Here is an 11971-nt window from a genome sequence, read left to right on the forward strand (position 1 = left end):
ATAACAAAACCCCCCTGCTTGTTCGCATTAGCCACTACGAGGAAATCTTTCAAACCCGTAGTGAACTCGCCGGAGAGTCGGTTACCGTACATCCATTGCCGATTCATCTGCATTATTATAATATAAAATATATAATTAACCATCATGCATTTGTTAAACTAACTAGCTACAAACAATATAAATTAAACAATGAACTGCACACATGCATATTTTATCAATGACACATCAAAGGTTCATCAAGTTGCTAACCACGATCGAGGAGTGTGGCTCCAACACTTCATGTCATGTTTGTTTCATACTCTTGGGGCATTTCATCAAACACCTTATGTGCATAAGAGGAACCAAAAGCAAACCTAGCTACACCCACTTGTGAAGAGAATGGCTCCAAATGGCTAAGTGTTGGCTGCTGGATGGGTATATATAGGGGAGGGGCTTTAGTTGCGGTTGGCCTGGCAAACCGCGACAAAAGGTGCCCGAAGGCCTTTAGTCGCGGTTGTCCTGGCCAACCGCGACTAAAGACCCTCACGTGCGCCAGCTAGCCACCGAGCGCCCTGGGCCCAGGCCTTTGGTCGCGGTTCACCTCCAGAACCGCGACTAAAGGTCCCATTAGTCGCGGTTCCTACAGCTTCGCGACTTATGGGGCTGGACGGAAGCCTGTTTTTCCACCAGTGAAAAACACAAAGGGTATCGGTAACAAAAAAAAAATAGAAAACTGTCATACTGCTCATGGATAAAAACAGTTAAACTGACACACATTTAATGATTAACTTGTCACTACCACACCTGCAGGTTGATACAAACAATGAAGGAAGAGACGGGTCTTCTGAGTGGGAGCAAAATCATACCTGGAATCTTGATTCGCCGACATGTGTGCAAGCTGGTTCCTCCAGACAGTCTCGAGAGGCGGGAACATCAACTGATGCATGCCATCTGCAAGTGCAAGACAAGGAGAATGAAGATAATGAAATCAATGAAGAAACAATAGAAGATTTTTTGGAAAATGAAAGACGGGCCGCAGAAGGAGGGAACGATAGAACAATTGGTAGTGAGCTGAAACCTGAAACAGGGATGCATTTTGCTACGAGGGAAGAAGCTCAAAAGTTCTTAAACTTCTATGCCTTTGTTGCTGGTTTCTCCATATCTGTTGTGTCGACTGCCCGCACAACCAGCAAAAAAAGGGACAGATAAGTTACAAGGGTAACACTGAAATGCAACAAGTATGGGCATAATACAAAGCTGAAATTGAAAACTTGTCTGTGCAAAGAAAAAGCACTGTCATAGCGAAGACAGACTGCAAAGCACAAATGCTAATTACTTTGAAAGATGGAAGATGACGTATAACTAACCTCAATCTTGATCATAACCATGAGCTCAACCCTGGCAGTAGGTTTTTTAGATCTCATGTTTACATGTCTGATGAAGAGAAAGCATTGATCAGAACAATGAAAAAGTGCAACATACCTACGAGGAAGATAGTGGCAGTGTTGGCGTACATAAGAGGAGGAATGGACAAGTTACCATACAACAAAAGGAAAGTGAGTAACTATGGTACAACGGTAAGCAGAGAACCGGAAAATAGTGATGTCATGGAAGTGCAGCAATACTTCCAGAAGAAACAAGCTGAGAGCCCTGGATTTTGCTACTCAATGGAAGTAGATGCAAAAAACAAGGTCAGGAGCGTGTTTTGGACAGATGCTAGATCTACAATAATGTACCAAGAGTATGCGGACTGCATTAGCTTTGACACAACATTCCTAACAAACAAGTACAACTTGCCGTTTGCACCATTCGTTGGTGTTTCTCCACATGGGAAGAAATACTTGTTTGCTTGTGCCCTTATTATCGATGAAACTGCTAACACATTCAAGTGGTTGTTCCAGCAGTTCTTAGCAGCAATGGGAGGCAAGGCACCCAAAACAATAATAACTGACCAAGACAGAGGAATGGAAAAGGCAATAAAAGCCGTGTTTCCACAAGCAACACACAGAACATGCTTGTTCCATGTGATGAAAAAAGCCGAAGAGAAAAGGTGTAGAGTGTTCCAACTGAATCAAGGACTATATGAGGACTTTCACGACATAGTGAATAACTCATTGACAGAGAGAGAGTTTGAAACACTATGGCAAACAATGATTGAAACTTACAATGTGGGTGAGGTGAAAATTTTCCATGACATGTGGGAAGCAAGGAAAAAATTTGTGCCAGTGTACTTCAAGACAAAGTTTTTCCCATTCATCCAAACAACAGCTAGGAGTGAGGGTACAAATGCTTTGTTCAAGAAGGGGGTTGGTGCACAGTTCAGCATGACAAGTTTCCTACGAGAATACCAGAGAATACTAGACAACATCCATGCAAATGAGGATGAGCTTGACCATAATGCAAAGAACAAAAAAGTTTCCTGGAAATCATTCAACACTAAGTACTACATCGAGAGACAAGCACACAGCCTGTACAACATAAGCATCTTCAGAAAATTTCAGCTCATTCACAATGATGTAATAAGACTGCAAATCAGAGAAGAGGAAAAAATGAAACTATACATGGTGTACCAAGCAAAGAACTACTACAAACAAGAACACAGGACAAGGCTTTATGTGGTGCAAGTGGATACTGAGAAAAGAAGATTACTCCTGCATTTGTTGCAAGTTTGAAAAGGATGGCATTTTGTGCTCTCATATTCTAAAAGTCATGTTGCACCTTGAGGTGGATAAGATACCATACAAATACATAATAGACAAGTGGAGGAAACAAGGCCAGAAAATGAATAAACCCAAGGCGATTCCACTCATATTAGATAATGATGAACTGAGATACAATGTCCTAGGCATGAAGCTAGTGGAGCTTGGCTCAAACGCTTCAAAGAGTCAAAGGAAGTTTCAATACTTGCTATCAGAAATGTTCAGGATTCAACAACACTTAATTGATATGGATAGAGAAGGAGAAGAAGAGATGGATGGGCAAGGAGAACAAATAGAGGAGAGCAACAGATCCAACAAGACAATAGGCACACTGACAACTATGGCACAGAGTGGTGGCAGCAAATCAACTATTGAGCTATTGAATCCTGATAAGGCGCACACAAAAGGGCGCCCACGAATGATGACCATACAAGAACGCATAAAAAACAAGACATTCTACAAGTGCAACCACTGTAATGATCCGGGTCACACAAAAAGGAAATGCACTAATCTGGATAAAGTATACGACATCCCAAAAAAGAAGATATCAAGGAAGACTAGCCAGCCAAGATCAGCTGATGGAGGTGATTCCCTATAAAAAACTACTAGAAAATAAACATAGCACTCCATTGACACACTCATATAAAAAACTGTGGAAAATGGTATTGTTATCGACTAACTGTGGAAAATGGTATTGTTAACAGGGCGAGGGCGACAGAACGCTACCAACAAAGAGATCAACGCCACCAACATACCTATCAATGAGGTCTCCCAACTGCAGCAATGACGTGGCTCCTACCCTGCAACTCTAACTCCCTCTACTCGTACCCTGCATGGATAGAGAACAAAGGAGTAGTCAGGACTATTTACATTTTCTGATTGCACAAACTTCATGTAAGAAAAAAAGATTGAGAGAAAAAAGAATGTTTACAAAAAATATGTGAAAAACCTTATTAGAAGCAAAGAATATGAACAAAAATGAGTGTGATGTTTTCATGTTATTTGATATAGATGCGAACAAGGACTGATTGTAGACATCTTTGTTAGTCTTTCATTGCAGTAGTGAGACTGAGCATGGCGTCTCTCAAAAAAAAAGAGCGGCGCACAGAGTGAGGTTTTAGAAAAATCACACCGATGGAAAAAGTGGTACACACCGCAGAATGAATTAGACACCTACGGGTTTAGACACTAAACTGACAGACGCATAACATTAGAAAAACTGACACTTAAGTTACCGAAAATTAAGGGAGAACAAACAAACTAACAAGGTAAATGATAGTCTGTCTCTGAATGTATACATCTGACATAGAGGACAAACATTTGTATCTACATGAAAAAGAAAGTGGCCAGCATTTACAACAAACATGATATGCTCGTACAACCAACGACAACTTCCTCAACAGTTCAACGGACCACTACACTACACAAAAATTGATCTAGATGATGCTACAAAATTGTTTTAAATGAGCTCTCTTCTTCTCTTGATGCCCATCCAACAAGCCTAGAAACAGAGAAACGCCACCGCTGTCATGGAGGATTGCTGACGAAGTCACCCTAACAAAGGAAAAAAAAGAAAAAACACACATCATAAGACAGTTAGAAAAAAATGCAGAAAAGAATAAAAAAGATGTGAAAAATAAAATTTAAAAAATGTGAAAAAAATGAAGAGTTAAAATGAATGAATGAGAAGAAGAACCTGTAAGTTGAAACCAGTGACAAGGCTCTTGTCTGCAGTGTTTTTGTTCCAAAAGAAAAGTTGGTTCATGTACTGAATTCTTATGTGTTGGATGTCGTCATGTGAGAAAATCTTGCGCAGATCCAATGGTGGTGCACATATCTCCATTATCTTTGTTGCAAACACTCCATAATCATTTCTGAAAAAAGAGAGGTGATGTTCCAAAAAAACAAGCTAAAAAGAGGGAAAACAAAAATAAAAACAAGAGCAGGTGGGGAAAGAGAGCCCTTACCCATTAGTCTGCTTTGGCACATGAGGGTACATCCTTTTGAAAATCTTGAAATTATGCTGGTCTGTTTGGAAAATGATTTCCCACAACTTGATGAAGTTCTTGATCTGCATGTGAATAAAAAATGATGAAAAAAAGAAACATAAAAAAATAAAATCATATAGATGGGGGGAAGGCATTTGGACAAAAAAAGATGTGATGAATAAAGTGTGATGGACAGAAACAAAAGAAAAAAAGTGATGAACAACTTACAAATTTCTCTCTGATAGTCTTGTGAAGATACGAGTCCTTGTCATAAAAAGAATCCAAGAAAGCAAAAAGTTTCCACTTGAAATCAACAGCAAACACTATCCAATGGTTGTCGAGACATGTGGGGAAGAACAGCTAATCAAAAATAGAAAAAAATAAAAACACATTAAAAGAGTTGGAACAAAAAAAAATCAAAACGGAAAAAATAGAACACAAACAAAAAAAGAAAAAATAAAGGAAGAAGGACAAAGAAGAACACACCGTATTTGACAAATCTAGACGTTTACCCCTACTTGCTGATGCTGCCCCCAGAAACGAAGTGGCAATTGATCTTAGTTTATCGTCTTGGTAGTTCAGTATGTTCTCCTGCAGGGAACAGACAAATACATGACCAAAATGGCAAAGTAGAGGCAGGGTAATGTACACCAAAAAATGATGTAAAAAACCAGCAGAAAAAATGATAAATGTTGAACCAAACTAAAAACATACACCAATATTCGGGAAGAAATGGTGCCTTCCAGAGATTGAGGGATGACGGTCCTCGAAGAACTTCCGACAAAAGCAAGGGATCAAAAAGTTGTCGACGTGCCCGGTTGGCATAAGGCTTTGTCCAAGTGATACATAATTGCAATGAACCATCGAGTACGTCAACGCATACTTCCTGTTTGTTGCCACATAGAAACAAAAAAAAACTAATCAGGAACGGCCATACTTTTCTATGGGCGAACAGGAATAATCTAGTCGGTGTTCTTGGTCTTGGCAATTGCCATCTTCTGATGAAACAACATTTGATCATTGTTTAAGCTATATTGGCCAAAAATGGATTTTGTATGCTGCCATCCTTACCATGAGCTATTCAAGTAGCACTAGGAACATAGGGTTTTGTGAGTGCGCAAAAACATACCACGGGACAGTAAGATTTAAAACCTTATTTACCTACTTATTCACTAATGTTTATATTGTCAGTAACTCAAAGGTATCAGACCTTAACTGGTGTATATACAATCTAAAAGCCCTAAACTTGAACTAAGATATTTCAGCGTGAAGCACTGACTTGAGCTTGTTTTGAGGTGACACTATAGCAAAATCAACAACGAGAAAGACAAAAGAACAATGGTAACTTTTTTCACAGGCTGAAAAGACACAAAAATACACATGATTTTTTTCTCAGTCAAAGAACTATGATACAAAAGAAAAACACCAATGACAGTGACATGTTGGAGGAAGAGAATTTTGATCGATCAATCAAAGTGTTAAAAAACTAGTGAGATGTTTGACAGCTTCAAAATGATATACTACAAAATTATGATATAGTACACACTTTAAAGATTGAAAAAAGACCAGTATGTAAAAATACATAAATAAAACAGGCTAAAAACTGATTGACGTACCTCTGAATTCTTTTTGTATATGCAAGTTCGATTATTGAGTTGTAACGCATGCACTCTTCGTTTGACACAGGGAACCTTTCGTTTTCCTTGATTGGGAGTTCCAGGAGACTTTTTGGTCGCAAAATGATCAAATCATCATGTCGACCTTGACTGATAATGGTGTCTAGCGCAAGTTCATCGATAATGATATGATTATCAATGTCGTCTGGCACATCAACAACCTCTTCTACCCCTACTGTAGATTGGCGTTGAAGTTTCGCAATTGGTCCGATCAGATTGTTGTATACATGATCTGCATTCTTAGCAAATTCGATTTGCCTGACACCAAAACTTCTTGGACTGATATCAACAATGTCTGCCTTCCTCTTAGTTGGCTGCCAAAAACAAAAATAAAAAAGCTTCGATGAAAGCTAACATGCAAAAAATCATGTAAAACTGAACCAAAAATAGCTCCACATATGCGAAAAAAAGATAGATTGAAGATTTCCTGCCTAACTAGTTTTAGATTTTAGGACTGTCCAGCTACAAAAATATGCTGACAAGAAAAAGTTGCTTGCTGATTGGTTGAGCTGTCGTGCTACGGTGAGCATGTAGAACACAGAAAAAAAATGCTCAATAAAAGTACTAAGAAGACAAGACAAAAAGAATGACTAAATACAAAAGGTATAACAAGACGCACTCAGCTCCCTATATCCCTCGTAGCCTCATAACAAATAATAAAAAAGGGAGTAAAAAATCTAAACACTAACCATAGAGGGAGAAAGATCGGCCACTGGGATTGGTGCTTGTTTTGTGCCAATGATTTGGTTGGTTTTTGAAAAATTCTTGTCTGCTAATGCCATGAGCTTAGGATGGTTGTTGCTTGTGCCAATCTTGCAGTCCTGTAGTGCATGGGATCTTAGATGAAAAAAACATAGTGACAAAAAAAGGAAATGTGACAAACAAAAAAGATGCATCAAAGCTGACCTCCTCATTGAACAACTTTATACGGCCTATTGGTGGCATGTGGTTAATCATTTGGTAATTGCTTTGCCCTGCCTCAGGAGGTGCAATCTGACCTCCAACATCATTTTTTGTGCCGGTTAGACTGGTGGGGCGTGTGAAAGTGCCCTGGCCGTTTTGCACACTAAACTGCAGGAAAGAGTTGCGCTCCTTCAACCCTGCTGGGAATGTGTTAATCAAAGAAAACTCCTGCTCATGATGCATTGTGTTGAACACTCTAGCCCTGACCTTCTTCACTACTCCCACTTCAGGCACTTGGATGGGGAAAAACAGAAAATAGAAAATTAAAACTTGACTGTACAATTCATAGAAAAGACTAAACTTAAGAACCAAAGAAAAAGAAAAAATAGATTTACCCTTTTCATTGTTGTGTTCAACAATTTTAGTAATCACACAATCTGGGGTTGCTGCAGAAAAACACACAAAAAACAGATTTAAAAAGCCACTACTAAAAACAAGGAAGAGAACACAGAAAAAAGTGGGAAATAAAAAAAGAAACATGGAGGAAAAGTTTCACGAATGAACCTAAAGTATCGTGTGAGCCCTTATGAACTACCGACAAACTGTTCTCATCAATAGGTTGCAATGGAAGCTTGATGTTCCTCATTCCGATGACTGAAGGCTTAGTAGGTGCAAATGATGAAACTATGTTTTCATTGATCTTGACAGTTGTGTGGTTGATGCTGCTCTTAACGTGCTTGAGGTTCTCATTCACTTTGCTGCATTCACCATACTCTGCTTCCAACCAAGAAAAAACACATATACTCACATAAGCAATAAAAACACATTTATTCGAAGACCACAAAAACTAAAAATAAATTGACAAAATGGTCAAAATAACTTTGAATTAAAAAACAGAGCAAGTATCCGATGAGATTCTCAAGTAAAAAGGAGCCTCACCACACACCAAAAATGCATACCGTGTGAACTTTTCTGTTGAGTTCTATCATCCTTGCTCATTATGCCCATGTTTTGTTTAACTACTGGTCCTAGTTTTGAAGAGGTGTCCCGACCACTAACGACGAAAAGAGATGATAGTCTGGATCCAGATAGAAAGTTCAACACATTTGATGTTATTGCTTCCTGAACATTTTGCAAACCAAACTCCTTTATGTTGTGGCAGTCTGCGCTGTCAATGATGCCCTAAATGATCTGACAAAGAACAAAAATATGAATAACAGAAAAAGAACAACACTGAAATGACAAGAAAACCTGAAAAAAAATTAAGATGAAAGATACCAACATAGTGAGGCAAGACTAAAACCTGCAAAGTAGAATATTAGCATAAGATGACATCATCTCCTCCTTGAAAGATACTGATATTGATCCTTGTTGAATAATGCCATGAGGAGCACCAACTTCAGTTGCAAACACATGCTGCCATAAAAAGATAATTGATGCGGAAAAAAGGGAAAATAGTCAAAAATAATGACTAACTACAGAAAAAAGATGAAAGAGATGCATGTACCTAACTCCCTTTTGAACTACAGAAGAAAAATTGCTCAACACAAAAATGAAAAACGTCTAACACACCTCCTTTTTGAACGGTCTCCTTCCAAATAAGTTGCGCTTCTTCCGGTCAAGTTCCGAGAAATGTTTAATCAAATTACCCTTCCATGTAAGAATTCGTGGGACGCCTTGCTCGACCACCCTTATACCAAAGTCAAGCTTGTCCAAATACAACACCTTAAAAACACCCAAAAAAACTTAGGGAAGGAAAAGGAACAAAACAATCGACGGGGGTATGTGTGACAAAAAAACCAAAAACAACAAAAGAGATACTGAACACTTACAGCCAAGCAATATATGCAGAATCAAACGCTTTTGGTTTTCTGCCGGTTTCCCTACCAAACAACACATATTGGTTGATGCCGGCCAAAATCCATTCGTAGACAAGAAGACACATGTTGAATCCCCTTGTGATAGTAGGATCCTCCAGAAGGAATAGGAAGTCCGTGTGTATATGATCATTTGCAGAAGGGAATAAAAAGCATGACATAACAATCACCATGAAACATATGAAGATGTCTTCACCACTAAGGTCTTTTGATGATGTGAGCAAATTTCCAAAGAAAGTGACATTTGGAATTTCTGAAAGATTGAACCTAGACATAATGAAACTCTTCCCTCTCTCCTTATTGGGTATCGCTATAATGCCGTTGTTTGGCAGACCCAACACAAGATGGACAGACTCCTTAGAAAGAGAGATGATCTTCTGATCATCAATAATGATTTGGGAAGATATTGTGTCTACGCAACCAACAATCCATCTGGTGAAGTGAGAAGGGAGTTCAGTCTTCTCAAACATCAGGAGATGCTCAAACCCGTATTTTGAGATCACATCCTTCCGGCCAATAGACATATGCTTGAGTATCTCAGCGAAGTACTTGGTAGCATACACACTGTACGCATCCCTTCCTAGCCCTGTTGCTTTTAGCCTTTTATTCTGAAAAACCACATTGAAAAAGAAAACTAAGACTAACAAAAAAAAAGTGAATTCAGTGATGCAAAAACATTAAAGAGTTGGTACAAGAGATATTCAACAACCTCGACTTTGATATTAGCGTTGTGACAAAAAACTGAGAATTCCCTCTTTAGAGATTTGAGAGCCTATTGGGCAAGATGGAAACCAACAAACAGAAACCATCAACATAAAAATAAAAGAAAAAATAAACTGAAAACTAGAAGATAAAACATACCTCCTTCTTGAAAAAGCCGAATAGAGCATCCTCTAACATCTTCTGCCTCCTGGACATAGATTCCTTTCAGAGCAAACAAACAGAGAAAAAAGCTGTTACACACATAAAAGACAGAAAACAAAACACATAAAAAGGTGTGAAAAGCCGATTAAAATCTACATGACCATACATCATCACTGGATGTGCTACTCCCCTCCAGACTGTCGTTGTTTGACATTTCATTATCAGGATCGTAGCTGTCGTCATAGCCAACACTGGAAGGTCTATAACCTGCATAATCTGCACACCTGCATGTATGGGGGAATGAAAAAGTTAAGAAAAAATTGCCTTGAAAGAATATCAGACAAAAATGTTGTGCTCGCAGTAAAGCTAAAAAGTAAAAAATAACTAACTACTTCTACAAGATGACTGTGGGCTAGATCATGCTCGCAGCATGCAAAAACACTAAATTCAAAACCATCTTGAATCTACACCCATATCAATTTCCCCATACAAAAAGAACATGAAAACAAACATAGGCAGTGACACATGATCAAACATAGAACATTTGAAAAAATGCACATGAATACACCCAAGATTGAAGAAATAGTATGAACTAGGATAACTCTCTCGACAAAGAACATGTGGTCATCATAAGGCCCTTCAAAAAGGATCTGGACACTGGACATCAAACATACTGCTGCTGTTATGGAGTTACTCATAACTGAAGGAGCATCTTAACATCTATTCATTCAGGTACGAAAGGGACGAAAAAAAGCATTCAAAAAACATGTGTATAAGGAAAAAAAGCATAGATCCAAAAACACATGTATGAGCACAGATATCTAAACCTTTCACTTCTCACTTATTCAGATTAAAAAAGAGGGGGTGACTGCAACAAATTCCATTGCGTACATGAGTTTCAGAGACATCTACTGCCTGGTTAGTTGGTGCATATCACTGCTTTCAGATTATCCCTAACCATTCTCCAGGTAATCACTCGATGCTCAGGGAAAAAAACATCCATTACTAAAAGCCATCAAAATCAAACTAACAACAAAAATAGTGGAAGTCTACAATTTCTCCACACCTTCCTGACCGAAATCCACACACTAGTACTCCTGCAGAAAAAAACACATACATTCATTTACCTATCTCTGACCATCTACAAACATTCCTTGGGCCTCTAAAAAAATCTTACAGGGGACACACTAAAGTGGGAAAATCAAATGACAGTGAATGAGCTCTACATCCAGAACAAAAGAGAAATACATTCAACACAAAGTTGAGGCAGACTTAGTAAAGGAAAATTGGGGAACAAACACGTACAGGGAGCCTGAGACAAATTCAGGGGCCTTCTCTGATGAAACCACTCAAAAAACTCCCCACCATTGAAGAAATTCAGAGGGGTTTCTATTCTACCACACACCTTCCTGGCCGAAATCCACAAAAAACTGAACCACCCCCCTGGCTATTGGAGGTCTGTGACCAGCGACAGTGATGACAAACTGAAATTCAGCGCGAAGGCGGGGAGCAGACACATATAGAACAGAATAAAGGGCAGGGCGAAGGAGCGTGATACCTTGCGCCGCGCCGGCGCCGGCGAATGCTGTCGCCCCCACCGACTGGAGCTTGCTGGTGGCGAACACGGCGGGGCAGCTCCGCCGAGATCCTCTCCAAACCAACACCTAACGTGCCTGCCGCCGGCCCTGTGGAGCACGCCTCTTGCTTACAAGCTCTCCAGGTGGAGGACTCGCCGCGCGCCATCTCCGTTGCTAAACGTCGGCGAGGACTCCCCCGCCTTCCCTCCGCCGTCTCCGCCCCGCCTCGGCCTACCCCCACCAACCCCTTCTGCAGGTAGAACAAAGGACGCCGCCCCATTACTGAATAGAAAATTCAAAATGCATGTCGCTTGCGGATCGAATAGTGAAATTCATTGCAGACCCGCAAGCCCGAAAGCCCAACAGCATGGAAAAAGGTCCACCACGCGCCCCATCCACTGCTCCTGA

At 39.7% G+C, this 11971-nt stretch overlaps 3 protein-coding genes across 10 annotated transcripts in view; 2 read left to right on the top strand and 1 right to left on the bottom strand.

Annotated features, from left to right (window-relative positions):
• Window positions 1-1719, top strand: part of LOC123085495 (uncharacterized) — a 14989-nt gene extending 13270 nt beyond the window's left edge. The window contains exon 6 of the mRNA XM_044507135.1: window positions 790-1719. Within this exon, the coding sequence (XP_044363070.1) occupies window positions 790-1188 (399 nt within the window). The 3' untranslated portion in view covers window positions 1189-1719. The remainder of the gene's footprint in view (window positions 1-789) is intronic.
• On the top strand, window positions 1712-3732 carry LOC123085500 (protein FAR1-RELATED SEQUENCE 4-like). The gene is made up of 2 exons (XM_044507145.1): window positions 1712-3262; window positions 3383-3732. The coding sequence occupies exons 1-2, from the start codon at window positions 2593-2595 to the stop codon at window positions 3463-3465; spliced, it is 753 nt and encodes a 250-aa protein (XP_044363080.1). The 5' UTR covers window positions 1712-2592; the 3' UTR covers window positions 3466-3732.
• Window positions 3733-3939: 207 nt separating this feature from the next.
• On the bottom strand, window positions 3940-8946 carry LOC123105107 (uncharacterized). 8 transcript variants are annotated; one of them, XM_044527103.1, is made up of 14 exons: window positions 8818-8946; window positions 8549-8661; window positions 8205-8436; window positions 7810-8019; window positions 7641-7691; window positions 7249-7538; window positions 7032-7163; window positions 6283-6656; window positions 5381-5552; window positions 5153-5257; window positions 4895-5026; window positions 4646-4749; window positions 4375-4552; window positions 3940-4232 (listed from the first exon to the last, which is right to left on the bottom strand). In XM_044527103.1, the coding sequence occupies exons 3-14, from the start codon at window positions 8251-8253 to the stop codon at window positions 4206-4208; spliced, it is 1824 nt and encodes a 607-aa protein (XP_044383038.1). In that variant the 5' UTR covers window positions 8254-8436; window positions 8549-8661; window positions 8818-8946; the 3' UTR covers window positions 3940-4205. The 8 variants fall into 8 exon arrangements, 7 of the variants coding, with proteins under 7 accessions (XP_044383038.1, XP_044383051.1, XP_044383043.1 ...); XM_044527116.1 differs by lacking the exon at window positions 8818-8946 and having other exon boundaries at window positions 7249-7413; window positions 7513-7538; window positions 8549-8667; XR_006450715.1 differs by lacking the exon at window positions 8818-8946 and having other exon boundaries at window positions 4895-4989; window positions 8549-8667.
• Between the last annotated feature and the right edge of the window lie 3025 nt (window positions 8947-11971).

This window comes from Triticum aestivum, chromosome 1B (genome assembly GCF_018294505.1).
Source record: "Triticum aestivum cultivar Chinese Spring chromosome 1B, IWGSC CS RefSeq v2.1, whole genome shotgun sequence".
Classification (NCBI taxonomy): Eukaryota; Viridiplantae; Streptophyta; class Magnoliopsida; order Poales; family Poaceae; genus Triticum; species Triticum aestivum.

Coding starts and splice junctions, on each gene's coding strand:
- LOC123085500 (XM_044507145.1), top strand. CDS start 2,593: ATGTGGTGCAAGTGGATACTGAGAAAAGAAGATTACTCCTGCATTTGT. Junction 3,263..3,382: donor GCCAAGATCAGCTGATGGAG/GTGATTCCCTAT, acceptor TATTGTTAACAG/GGCGAGGGCGACAGAACGCT.
- LOC123105107 (XM_044527103.1), bottom strand. CDS start 8,253: ATGGGCATAATGAGCAAGGATGATAGAACTCAACAGAAAAGTTCACAC. Junction 5,553..6,282: donor TATACAAAAAGAATTCAGAG/GTACGTCAATCA, acceptor GGCAACAAACAG/GAAGTATGCGTTGACGTACT. Junction 4,750..4,894: donor AGACTATCAGAGAGAAATTT/GTAAGTTGTTCA, acceptor ATTCACATGCAG/ATCAAGAACTTCATCAAGTT.